General features: G+C 42.0%; 1 protein-coding gene across 5 annotated transcripts in view; it reads right to left on the bottom strand.

The window, feature by feature from the left end:
* The window catches only part of SNAP23 (synaptosome associated protein 23), a 41,869-nt gene that overhangs the window by 14,498 nt on the left and 13,395 nt on the right, over positions 1-13,976 (bottom strand). For 4 of the 5 annotated variants that reach the window (XM_054452103.2, XM_054452098.2, XM_054452102.2 and 1 more), the window contains 4 exons: positions 6,626-6,696; positions 5,515-5,556; positions 5,051-5,099; positions 3,155-3,272 (listed from right to left, as the gene is read on the bottom strand). In XM_054452103.2, coding sequence (XP_054308078.1) covers positions 3,155-3,272; positions 5,051-5,099; positions 5,515-5,556; positions 6,626-6,682 — 266 coding nt within the window. In that variant the 5' untranslated portion in view covers positions 6,683-6,696. Of the gene's footprint in view, positions 1-3,154; positions 3,273-5,050; positions 5,100-5,514; positions 5,557-6,625; positions 6,697-7,555; positions 7,675-13,976 lie in introns of all 5 variants that reach the window. The other variant, XM_063652145.1, reaches the window with a different exon arrangement.

The following is a 13,976-nucleotide window of genomic DNA, read 5'->3' as shown; positions in this document are numbered from 1 at the left end:
CAGCTACTCAGGAGGCTGACGCTGGAGGATGGGTTGAGGCTGTAGTGAGCCATGCCTGAGTAACAGAGCGAGACCCTGTCTCGAAAAAAAAAAAAAAAAAAGAGAGAAAGAAAAGAAAAAGTTTTTCCAAGCAGCAAATAAGGAACTCTGGACCTGACCTGGGTTGTTACTACTACTGCTGGTATGAAGACTAGGTCTTATACAAAGGACTAAGATCTCATGTCTACCTTTAAGAAGCTCATGTTATGGTTATTCATATGATGAGCCTAACTGAAACACAGACTAGCAGATTAGAAAGATCAAGACACAGGCAAGAATGATAGGAACAGAGCTGAGGATAAGAGATATCATACTGGCCAAGGTCTCAATGGTATAAGAAAGAAATAGGTGGAAGAAACGCAATTACAATCAGACATCTTTAACTGAGATAATACTTTCTTCTCTTCAGGGAACTGTTTTGTTACAGCAGCCCCTTGATTCCATCTCTCAAGAAATGCCAGAAAAAAAAAAGAAAGAAGTGCCAGTTGGGTGCAGTGGCTCAAGCCTGTAATCCCAGTGCTTTGAGAGGCTAAAGTGGGAGGATTTCTTCAGGCCAGCAGTTTGATAACAAGCCTGGGCAACATAGCAAGACCCCTGTCTCTACAAAGAATTTCAAAAATTAGCTGGGCATGGTGGCACGCACCTGTAATCCTAGCTACTTGGGAGGCTGAGGTGGGTGGATCGCTTGAGCCCAGATGTTTGAGGCTACAGTGAGCTATGGTGGCACCACAGCATTCAAGCCCGGGAGACAGAGGGAGAGGCCATCTCTAAAAAAGTAGTGCCTTCTCTTGATCCACTGAGAAAGGGTTCTACTGAGGTTAGAGGCTGAAGAATGCTGATTCAGGACCATACCCTACCTTGTTTCCCACCAGTCTTCAAGAAAAGCTTGCCTATGCTTGGCTGGGATACACAAAGAGACATAAAATTAATACTCTGTAGCTGCATTTCCCACTTTCTATGATATTAGACCATCTTAGGTCTAATTCAGTGCTCTTCCTGTTTATCAACATGTGACTTAGAGCTGATCTTGCTCTAAGATTTTAGGGGAGACTTCTTTCTCCTTGTTCTCCTAACATCTGATCTCAAGAAAATTCATCTACTTCCCCTCTTCTGTACTCTTCCAAGAAGGTACATGGAACACAAGAGAAAGGTACAATTATGTTTGTAAAACATATCTAAGAGTTTGTATCAAATAATCTGTACATTTTAACTTGTTTGCTTAAAGTAATCTGCTAAACTCTGATTGACAAGTCATAGTTATTAAAATATGAACTTTTGGCCAGGAGCGGTGGCTCACGCCTGTAATCCCAGCACTTTGGGAGGCAGAGGCGGGCAGATCACCTGAGGTTAGGAGCTTGAGACCAGCCTGGCCAACATGGCGAAACCCTGTCTCTACTAAAAATATAAAAATTAGCCGAGTATGGTGGCACACATTTGTAATCCCAGCTACTTGGGAGGCTGAGGCAGGAGAATCACTTGAACCCGTGAGGTGGAAGTTGCAGTGAGCCGAGATCACACCACTGCACTTCAGCCTGGGTGACAGAGCGAGACTCCGTCTCAAAAAATAGAAACTTTCAGTTGGTCAACCAAGGTGTAAACAGGTCAACAGACTTGTGTTAGAATAGGAAGCCAATGGATAAGACTAGGAAGAACACTGTCAAACCTTAACTCCTCATGGCCAAAACAAACACTAAAGTTGACTGACAAGCAATTAATCTCTACTTTCTATAGTAGAAATGGCACAAAAATGTTGTTACATAAAAACACTTATCTGAAAATATAAAAATATAACCACTGTTGGTTTACAAGACCAGCTGAGAACTGGATGAAATACTAATGTCTAAGAACCTCTTTAAAAATGAATACTTTGAGGCCAGATGTGGTGGCTCACACTGGTAATCCCAGCACTTGAGGAGGCTAAGGCGGGCGGATCATGAGGTCAAGAGATCAAGACCATCCTGGCCAACATGGTGAAACCCTGTCTCTACTAAAAATACAAAAATTAGCTGGGTGTAGTGGCATGCGCCTGTAGTCCCAGCTACTCGGGAGGCTGAGGCAGGAGAAATCACTTGAACCCAGGAGATGGAGGTTGCAGTGAGCTGAGACTGCGCCACTGCATTCCAGCCTGGTGACAGAGTGAGACTCTGTCTCAAAAAAAAAAAAAAAAAAATACTTTGGCTGTGTGCAGTGGCTCATGCCTGTAATCCTAGCACTTTAGGAGGCCAAGGTGGGAGAATCTCTTGTGCCCAGGAAAGAGAGGCTGCAGTGAGCTGTGATCACACCACTGCATTCCAGCCTCAGTAACAGAGACCCTGTCTCAGAAAAAGAACAAAAACAAAACTTTCAGCAGTGAGTACAGTCATTCAATGTCCAGATACTGTCATTTCTTTTTATACTTCACTCCAATCTGTCAACTCCTTAGTTTAGCATTCAAGTTCCTCTACTACCTACTTATATCTTACTTTCCACTTCTCATCTACATGAGTCACACAGCTCAGTTAAGTCGAGCTCCTTGTTAATCTTTATTTTGAACCTTTCATAGGAAATGCCCTCACTGTTCCTCCCTGTTCGTCCAAATCCTTCTAATCACTCAAAGCCTAATCCACATCCTACCTCTTCTATAAGATGCTCTCCAACCCAACCTTTATCAGTTCTGTATACCTAGCCTTGGTCACTATCATATAATCTAACATTAGATTTATGTATTTTTTATGTTTTGCCATTCTTTCCCAACTCTTCTACTCTTTTGGCCATCCCTCATGTGCCTACCACAAAATATATATTTTGTTAATACTCCTCCTTTGAAAGGAAAAGAAAATAACTCCATCCTGCTCTCCATCATCCAGATATACATTTCCCTATACTTCCTAACCTTTTCATGTATTACTACAAATTGAAATTGGACTTGATCCCAGGATTGGTCAAATATAAGGCACAGTTTTCAGTGAACACGCAGTATTTACACAAAAAGCTTAATCTGCCTGAAGGAGAGATAACTTAGATTTATCTAATAGAGTTCCTCATTCAGCCCAGTCATACTTCTGACCTTAGCTGGTGGGAGAAGGTGGGGTACTCTCATTATTTATTTTGAAACCATCTTAATTTATCAACTCACCTATTACATGGGCAGACACAAAGGCCACAGCATTTGTTGAGCTCTGTTAAAGTCTTCTCTGTCTCTCTCATGTCTTTATTTATTTGGTCCAAGCCTTCTTCTATGCGGTTTAGTTGTTCTAAGAATAAGTTGTGAAGTTAACACTTTGTGTTCCATTCACAGTGTCAACCAGAAAATGCTATTATTATTGAACAGCAAACTTCAACCTTGAATCTACCAATAACTCCCCACAGTGAGTATGTCAAAAGGTATTAGAAGCAATTCAACATGATAACAATCTTTCACGTACTGATCTGGAGGCACCTAGCCTCTTGCTGTGGAAAAATTTGTTCTAAAAAGCTTGTATATGGCTGGGTATGGTGGCTCACGCCTGTGATTCCAGCACTTTGGGAGGCCGAGGTGGGCGATGACCTGAGGTCAGGAGTTCAAGACCAGCCTGGCCAACATGGTGAAACCTCATCTCTACAAAAATACAAAAATTAGCTGGGTGTGGTGATGGGTGCCTGTAATCCCAGCTACCTGGGAGGCTGAGGCAGGAGAATTGCTTGAACCTGGCAGTTGGAGGTTGCAGTGAGCTGCGATTGCACCACTGAACTCCAGCCTGGATGACAGAGTGGGACTCCCCCTCAAAAAAAAAAAAAAAAAAAGAATCTTGTATAGTAAGACCAAGGGACGGTTATTTAGAGATCATCCTTACAACCAAGTTAAGGGTACTTTGACCAGGTCAAATCCCCATCATTTCTATAACAGGTTCAAAACCTGAGGGCTATTATAAGAGTAATAAAAACTAGACCTGATTACTCAGGGCCAACTCAACTCAAGTGTTTCCAAGCACACCTGAATCTAGATCTGTTTTAGAACTTGATTTCTGAGGGTGATGTAAGAATATCGTAATGTCTGGCCAGACACGGTGGCTCACGCCTATAATCCCAGGACTTCGGGAGGCCGAGATGGGTGGATCAAGTGACTCTTGAGGTCAAGAGTTCGAGATCAACCTGGCCAACATGGTGAAACCCTGTCTCTACTAAAAATGCAAAAAATTAGCTGGGTGTGGTGGCGAACACCTGTAATCCCAGCAACTCAGGAGGCTGAGCCAGGAGAATCACTTGAACGTGGGAGGTAGAGGATCCTGGAGTAAGCTGGGATTGCACCACTACACTCGAGCCTGGGTGACAGAGCAAGACTCTGTCTCAAAAAATAAAAATTAAAAAAAAAAAAAAAAAAAAAAAGCCGGGCATGGTGGCTCACACCTGTAATCCCAGCACTTTGGGAGGTCAAGGCGGGTGGATCACCTGAGGTCAGGACTTCGAGACCAGCCTGGCCAACATGGTGAAACCCCATCTCTACTAAAAATACAAAAACTTAGCCGGGTGTGGTCGTGGGCGCCAGTAATCCCAGCTACTCAGGAAGCTGAGGCAGGAGAATCACTTGAACCCAGGAGGAGGAGGTTGCAGTGAGCCAAGATCACGCCATTGCACTCCAGCCTGGGCAACATGAGCGAAACTCCGTCCCCCACCCCCCAAAAATAGACAAAAATAGCGAAACTCCGTTCCCCACCCCAAAAAAATAGAAAAACATAGCTGGGTATGGTGGCGGGCACCTGTAATCCCAGCTACGTTACTATCATAATGTCTAAGGCACATATAACCAATACACAAAATAAGCCATGCTGGCCTAACACATACTTGGTATATACAGTTGGGCATTGTTTCCCGCCATCCCAAATAGACAGTGAACATGACATATAATTCAAATCAGAAGACACGAAGTAAACATAACATTCTTATTTTACAAAGGGAAGGCTCTCCCAAAGGCTGAAATTTGTATGTGGCTAATTTGATAGGGCTTTTTGGCATCATAGTCAAATTAGGAATTTCTGCTAATAATTTAACTTACCCTTTTGTTCATCCAGCATAGTGATGGTCTTGATTCCTGCATCCTGAGACTAAGAGAAGGGGGGAAAAAGCTGATAGTACAACAAAACAAACCAAAAACAACAGAAACAAAACCTACAAGAGCTGACAAATAGCAAGACAGAATAATTTAGAAACCCAAGCTCTCAGAGGATTAGAGCTACAGACAGAACTAGTATTCTTAAACTAACACAATTTAACATAGCAGCCCCCCAAAATAATTAAGTCACAAACTCATAGTGAATTCATCTTCCCTGTCATATTCCAATACTGTCAAAGGGAAAAACAGAAAATTCCCATTAGTGCATGGTTTCACATTTCAGCAACTGTTAATTTCAAATAATAAAGCATATTGATACATTACCCTTTAATACTAATTCCAGCCAGAAGTATTAGGATCTCTCCTATAAATTTCTATACTTAAGTTGATGACTAACATTTTCTTACCTCAACGGCTAAACCCAGGATTCTCCTCGTACTTTCCAGAGACTAGGAAAAAACACAGAATTTTAGCATTCCAAAATATGTAGAAAAAAAAATCTGATCACAGGCCAAATTCATGATGCTATTCTATCTTTAAAAATTGCCAGCTCAGGCCGGGCACAGTGGCTCATGCCTATAATCCCAGCACTTTGGGAGGCCGAGGCAGGAGGATTTCTTGAGTACCGGAGCTCAAGACCAGCCCAGGCAACATAGTGAGACTGTTTCCATTAAAGGAAAAAACAAAAAGAATTGCCAGCCTATCCTACCCTTTAAAACAAAACAATGGCTGGGTGCGGTGGCTCAAGCCTATAATCCCAGCACTGTGGGAGGCTGAGGTGGGCGGATCACGAGGTCAGGAGTTCGAGACCAGCCTGCCCAACATGGTGAAACCCCGTCTCTACTAAAAATACAAAAATTAGCTGGGCGTGGTGGCACGCACCTATAATCCCAGCTACTCGGGAGGCTGAGGCAGGAGAATCGCTTGAACACGGGAGGCAGAGGTTGCAGTAAGCCGAGATTGCATCACTGTACTCCAGCCTGGGCAATAGAGTGAGACTCCGTCTCAAAAAAAAAAAAAAAAAAGTAAGTTGATCACTACATTTTTAGTTATTTTCAGGTGCTCCTTAAGAGAAAATGTGTAAGGACTTCCAGTGTGATGTTGAAAGAAAAAGTTTTTTTAAAAAAGAGAGAATATTTGGATGGTGAAGTTCATGGGAATAAAAATTTTATAAAGTCATAAAAATTTAATGTAGGTAGAAATCTAAGTAGATTACAGATATTAGGAAATTGTTAAATAGAAGTCTAGCATTTCTCAAATACATAGTAGAGTATCTTTGTTGCACTTCAGTAATATTAATAATTACCTAAAAAATAAAAATCATACAAATTGTTTTTACTTTAGTTTTCTGGTGAGTTAAAAAGAAAATAAAAACCAGCAATGGCACTAAGGAGCAAATGTGTTCTTTGATATTAATGGACTAGGAAGAGGCCAAAATGGTCCCTAAGAAGGCTCTCTCACCCCTCCAATATGAAAACTGAAATAGAATTATTTACTTATTTTAGGTAAAACATTTACCTCATCAGTAATCTGGTGAGCTCTCTGTTGAATTTCTTCTGACGACAGATTATCCATGATGAATCAAAACTCTATTAGGCACAGAAATGGCAATGTGGATATTGTATAAGAATAAGGATATATAAAAGTTTGTGTGAGCAAGAAGTGTAGATTTATGGAATTTAGGAACTTATCAGGAAAACAGGATAAAAGAACCTCTTTCTATATCTATTAGTCTACCACAAGTAAAGAAATCAAGACGGAGAGAGGCTAAATGAAATGTTTAATAAGAGTGCCAAGGGTGAACCTAAAATACAGGTTTTAAGACTTCTAGGGAAGTGCTCTTTCCAACAGGAAAGTGGATCCTCTACTTAGAGAAGCAAGGCACTACTGGAAAACAAGCATTAAAAGACTATTAAAGTGAATTTTTGGTTGTTCAATGTTCTTCATGTGTTGTCTGAACATGGAAAAGCAGTAAGTGAAGAAAAGTCCTATTTAGTAAAGTAACAAAATTTGAAGTTATGTGCCTGAAGAACACAGGAAACATTTCTAAATATGCCAGTTGTCCAGGATACTCATTGGAGAAAATACTTTCACTCTTAACAAGAAAAGGGAAATGCTGGAACAAACAGCTCGGAAAAGACTAAGGTTTTTATTATGCATTAGACTCTTTCCCTCCAGTGGCTTATATTGTTTTGTTGTTTTAGTGGAGTCCCTAAGAAACCAAACAATTATTCTCCTATATACAGTAACTCAGAAGGAGATCTCATAGACATCCAAGCTAAAAAATGAAACATTTCGTAGATGTTACTCAGCATGGCTGTTATCTAATTCCTCTTTGAGAAGTCATGTGGAGTAATAACAAGCATTGTGCAATGGATCTAGGTTCCTTCTTTGTTACATCTGCTAGCTTTGTATGAATTTTCTCAAAACTCATTTATCAAAACTCACGGTCAATGACACAGATAAACTCTGGTTCTTATTACAGATTTGATCCCAGGAATCTGGCAATGTCTGGAGTTGCTTGATTGTCACAACTTGGGCCAGGTGATGGGGCTGGTTACTGGCATCTAGTAGGCAGAGGCAGGGAAACTGCTTAACATCCTACAACACTCTTCAGGAAAGCCCTCCAGCAAAGAATAATCTGACCCAAAATGTCAATTTGAGGTGAGAAACCTTGCCATGGATATACTCTTTGATAAGCAGAAAACCTAATTCCCCAAGAATGTACTGGACTGAATTCTTAGAAGGCAGAGATTTTATCTTTGTATCTCTAACACCTAATAGGATCTGATGGTAGACACTCCAAAAATAGCTGAATGAACAAATAAGTAGAAAAACAGGGTGTACTCTCAAAGTATTTACGTGGCTCTTAGAAACAAAGCTGCATGTAACAGTAGCACAAAGCTAGCAAAGAATCACTAGAGCCACAAACCAAAAACTGCTATTGCAAGTGTATGATATGATCACATATAAATCTTTTCAGTCACTTTTGGCTGGGCGTGGTAGCTCATGACTGGAATCCTAGCACTTTGGGAGGATGAGGTGAGTGGATGGCTTGAGCTCAGGAGTTGGAGTTCAGCCTGGGCAACATGGCAAAACCCCAACTCTACCAAATATACAAAAATTAGCCGGGCATGGTGGCGCACACCTGTGGTCCCAGCTACCGGGGAGGTTGAGGTGGGCGGATTGCTTGAGTCCAGGAGGTTGAGGCTGAAGTAAGTCAAGATCATGGCACTGCACTCCAGCCTGGGTGACAGAGCAAGACCCTATCTCAAAAAACAAACAAACAAAAAAATTTAAATCTTTTCAGTTGTTTTTAGTTGAACCACTACTATCATTTTATTTTTTTTATTTTTTTGAGATGGAGTCTCACTCTGTTGCCCAGGCTGGAGTGCAGTGGTATAACCCTGACTCACTGCAACTTCCGCCTCCTGGGTTCAAGCAATTCTCCTGCCTCAGCCTCCCAAAGAGCTGGGATTACAGGCATGCACCACCACGCCCCACTAATTTTTGTATTTTTAGTAGAGATGGGGTTTCACCATGTTGGCCAGGCTGATCTCGAACTCCACACCTCAGGTGATCTATCCACCTCAGCCTCCCAAAATGCCGAGATTACAGGCCTGAGCCACCGCGCCCGGCCCTGTTTATAATTCTACTGTCATAGCTGTTTTATGGTTTAAGATTTTGAGGGCCAGGCACAGTGGCTCACGCCTGTAATCCCAGTACTTTGGGAGGCCGAGGTGGATGGATCACGAGGTTAGGAGATCGAGGCCAGCTTGATCAACATGGTGAAACCCCGTTTCTACTAAAAATACAAAAATTAGCCAGGAGTGGTGGTGAGCGCCTGTAATCCCAGCTACTCTGGAGGCTGAGGCAGGAGAACTGCTTGAACCTGGGAGGTGGAGGTTGCAGTGAGCCAAGATTGTGCCACTGCACTCCACCCTGGGTGACAGAGCAAGACTCCGTCTCAAAAAAAAAAAAAAAAAGATTTTGAGCCTTGATTAAAGCCCTTAGTGCTCATGAAAAAAAGTATTTTAAGTTCCAAATTTAGGTTTCTATCTTGCTTGCCATAGACTGTGCTTCAGGCAAAAAGTTTCCACACTAAGATATAATCAAGATATAAAGATATCATTCATTAGATACAAGCATAAAAGGAATCATGTATTTTATTAATTTGCTAATTGTTTGAGTCTTAAGCTTTATCATACATACACATGTCCATGCTACTGTTCCTCTTTTGTCACTCTTTCCTATTTGCAACTACAAAAAGAAAATGGAGATTTTTTTTTACCCTCTCACCTCCACACTTTTACACACCTTTCCTTTCTATAATACCCCACGTCTGCCCAGGTAGCCTCATGCTTTTCCATCACTTCCTAAAGCCCCAACCGAGATACCTCTCCAAAGCCTGCCCTTCCCAGGCAGTAATGCTCTGAAGTTATCTATTCCTGTCATGTATAACTCCTCAATGCCCGACAGAGAAGAAAATATGAAAAATAATATACACTAATCCATTAGTGCCTGGAAAAGGCACCGTTAGTGAGGTTTTCAGATATAGTATCCTGTGGGTCAGGAGACATTCTGGGGTAAGAAAGCCCAAATATCACAAATTATGTAATTTTGTAATTCTATTCCTAGAGGTGATTATTGCCAATTACAAGTCAGTCTTTGCTAGCTTCCTAGGAAAAAAAAAAGCAAAACTCCAGAGTTAGGAGTGAATGCACTCCTGACCTCTGTGCTGCCTTCTTTAAAAGAAAAAAGAAAGCAGATATAACTGGGAGATGGATAACGTGAGGAATCACCCCTGACATCGCAGTGAGGTCATTCTGAAGGACACATCCTTTCCATGTGAACTCGAAGTTCTGCTTAATATTTTTTTTTCTTCCCTGACCAGACAACACGCAAGACAAGTAACAGATATCTACTCCCAAGTTTGGCATGCTGACGCCAGGATGCAGCTGCCTAAGATTACTCTGTATTCTTGAGGGTTTTGAGCACAAGATTAGTGTGGCCGTCCCTCAGAGGGCTGGATTCAGGACTGCCTGTGGATACCAATTGGCCCTGAGGAACCTGCAGATACAAAAGTCGGCCCTCTGTAAACGGGAGTTTTGCATGCATGAATACCGTATTTTCTTTTCTTTCTTTCTTTTTTTTTTTTGAGGCAAGGCTCCACTCTGTCATCCAGGTTGGAGAGCAGTAGTGCAATCAGGTTCACTACAGCCTTGCCCTCCCAGGCTCAAGCAATCCTCCCATTTAGCCTCCTGAATAGCTGGGACTACAGGTGCATGCATCATGCCCGGCTAATTTTTAAGCTGTTTTATAGAGACAGGGTCTCACTATGTTATCCAGGCTGGTCTCAAACTTCTCAAACTTTTGGGGTCAAGCAATCCTCCCACCTCGGCCTCCCAAAGTCCTGGAATTACAGGGACGAGCTACCATACCTGGCTGAATACCATATTTTCTATCTGCATTTGGTTGTATATGTGGAACCTGCTGATATGGAGGGCTGATTGTATTTACTGAAAAAAAAATTTACCTATAAGTGGACCCACGCAGTTCAAGCCCATGTTGTTCAAGGGTCAACTGTATATGAAAGTAAGAGAGTCAAAGTAGAATTGTAAGGGGAAGGACAAAGACAGACAAGGAATAATACTCCTCAAGTTCTTATTGGTCTTTGTAAGTTTGCTGAGGTGGGTCAGAGAGAATGTAACCTGTAATTAGCTACATAGCCTTACTCATATTTATTATTCTCTGCAGACATTTTCCTTATGGAATCAGGAAAAGGTTATCCAGAATATTATAGAAAAGAGAACTGGTGGGGTGGGATGAAAAATAAAACATCAGTTGATACAAAGATGCCATTAAACGTACTTTTCTCAGATTTAATCTAATCTATTAAATACTTGTGTCATTTTTCCAGTGCTGCTGGGAGCTTATACTATGCTAATTGTGTGCCTTTCAGAGGAAAATGCAAGATTTTTCTCAGTGCTTTTACACCCTATTTCTCATGCTATGGTTCACTTGGGCTTACTAAAAGACTCCTAATTTGACCTTTTTCTTTTCTAATTTAAACCTAGGCAGGGAAAGAAAAGTTCACTGAGTACCTCTTAGGCATCAGATACCCTACAAAGTATTTATCTACATCATTATCTACATTATACTATTTTACAGATGGAGAAACTAAGGCTCAGTTTAGGTAACTTACCCAAGGTGGCTGAGTCAGTAAAGAGCAGATTGATTATTCAAGTCGGGATCTACTCGCAAATTAAATATAGTTCATGGTCTGATAAAGAGTCTTTCTGGAGCTGGGAGTGGTGGCACATGTCTGTAATCCCAGTACTTTGGGAGGCCAAGGCAGGAGGACTGCTTGAGGCCAGGAGTTCAAGACCAGCCTGGGCAACATAGTGAGACCTGGTCTCTACAAATAATCAAAAAATTAGCTGGGCATGCGGCGCATGCCTGTAGTCCCAGCTACTCAGGAGGCTGAGGCACAAGAATCACTTGAACCTGGGAGGCAGAGGGTGCAGTGAGCCGAGATGGCACCACTGTGCTCTAGCCTGGGCGACAGAGCAAGACCCTGTTTCCGGAAAAAAAAAAAAAAAAAAAAGATTCTTTCTGTTGACTGTATCCACCGCCCCCTTAACAAACAATAGATCATATGAGAGCTGCTGAATATTGGAAAATAGGCCAAGCAATCCTATATGATGGCTCATTTCAAAATTTCAGATGTTTTCTATAAGACCATGAAATTTTATCTCTTCTACAGACTCAAATAAGACAGTTAAATTGAAGGAGAAATAGAAAGACCAGAGTAATCATGGTTTTCAACTGTCTTCTAGTATTTCAGAAGCTGAAAATAATCTACATTAATTTAGAAAATGAAAAGAAGTCTATTGGCTAGGCGCAGCGGCTCAAGCCTGTAACTCTGGCACTTTTGAGGGCTGAGGTAGGAAAATGGCTTGAGGCTAGTTTGAGACCAGCCTAGGCAACACAACAAGACTGTCTCCACAAAAAGTAACAACAAAAATAGCCAGGTGTGGTGACCAGTGCCTGCAGTCCCAGCTACTTGGGAGGCTGAGTTAGGAGGTTCACTTGAGCCTGGGAGTTCAGGGCTGCAGCGAGCCATGATCCCCACTACACTCCAGCCTGCCTGACAGAGCAAGACCCCAAAGAAAGAAAAGAAATGGGCCGGGCACAGTGGCTCACGCCTACAATCCCAGCACTTTGGGAGGCCAAGGTGGGCGGATCACAAGGTCAGGAGTTCGAGACCAGCCTTGCCAAAATGGTGAAACCCCATCTCTACTAAAAATACAAAAATTAGCCAGGTGTGGTGGTGGGCGCCTGTAGTCCCAGCTACTCGGGAGACTGAGGCAGGAGAATTGTTTGAACCCGGGAGGGAGAGGTTGCAGTTAGTCGAGATCATGCCACTACACTCCAGCCTGGGTGACAAGAGCAAGACTCTGTCTCAAAAAAAAAAAAAAGAAAAGAAAGAAGGAAAAGAAATGGAAGGGAGGGAGGGAGGAAGGGAGGAGATAAGAAAACAAGCAAGCAAGAGGCCAGGTGCGGTGGCTCACGCCTGTAATCCCAGCACTCTGGAAGGCCAAGGTGGGCAGATCACCTAAGGTCAGGAGTTCAAGACCAGCCTGGCCAACATGGTGAAACCCCGTCTCTACTAGAAATACAAAAATTAGCCAGGCGTGGTGACGCATGCCTATAATCCCAGCTACTCAGGAGGCTGAGACAGGAGAGTTGCTTGAACCCGAGAGGCAAAGGTTGCAGTGAGCCGAGATCATGCCACTGTACTTCAGCCTGGGCAACAGCAAGACTCCGTCTTAAAAAAAAAAAAAAAAAAAAAAAAGGCAAGCAGAAAGGAAGTAAAAGAAAAGAAGAAAGGAAAAGTAAATAAGCTTCTTGGAAAGAAATACACAGAAAAAAGGCCCTGGAATTTAAATAAGGCCTTGGAAGATCCATGTGGCTTCATTTGTAAAACTGGAGAGCTACTCAAGAAGTAATGAAGAAAGAGCATTTTAAATCACCATCAGGCCAGGCGTGGTGGCTCATGCCTGTAATCCCAGCACTGTGGGAGGCAGAGGTGGGCGGATCACTTGAGGCCAGTAGTTCAAGACCAGACTGGCCAATACGGTGAAACCCCAGGTCTACTAAAAAGAAAACACAAAAATTAGCCGAGTGCAGTACTGCACATCTGTGGCTTGAGCCCGGGAGGCAGAGGCTGCAGTGAGCCAAGACTCACTGCACTCCAGCCTGTGCAACAGAGCAAGACGGTCTGAAAAAAAAAAAAAAAAAATCAACATAAATTTCACAGGGTCCTGCAAAGAATGATTTTATAAGATAATTCTTTTTATACTGGTAAACAAGGATTTTGCAGCTAAAATATTCTACCAAATTAGTTTCCTGACTTACTCCTTCTCTGAAAATTAATCACAATAAAGCTCCTCAATGAGTTACACTCAAAGGGTTTATTTATGTACTTTTAAGTTCGGCATTCTCTTTGGCTTGACAGAAGTCTACTTCCATGGTAACCAATGCATCTGCAGCAAGAGGAAACTTCTGTTTATAGCAGGATAGCACAGTGGGTGAGTGGGAATTCCAGCATACAAATTCCAGCCTCACAATGTATTTGTTGTGTGACCCCAAGGAAATTACCTAACGACACTAAAACTCGGTTTCTGTATTTGTAAAACAAGGATAACATTCTATTTCATAGTTTTGTTTTCTTTGTGAAGATTAAAAAGAGATGATCTACACAAAGTACTTAGTACAATGCCTTGCACATGGCCAGTGTTCAATGTTAGCCATTATTTTAATATTTTTACGGAAGTGGAAATAAATAGTAGGGAAAACAAAAGGA

Source organism: Pongo pygmaeus, chromosome 16 (genome assembly GCF_028885625.2).
Source record: "Pongo pygmaeus isolate AG05252 chromosome 16, NHGRI_mPonPyg2-v2.0_pri, whole genome shotgun sequence".
In the NCBI taxonomy this organism is placed as follows: Eukaryota; Metazoa; Chordata; class Mammalia; order Primates; family Hominidae; genus Pongo; species Pongo pygmaeus.
The sequence above is the reverse complement of the archived record's forward strand: the minus strand, read 5'-3'. Positions and strand labels throughout refer to the sequence as shown.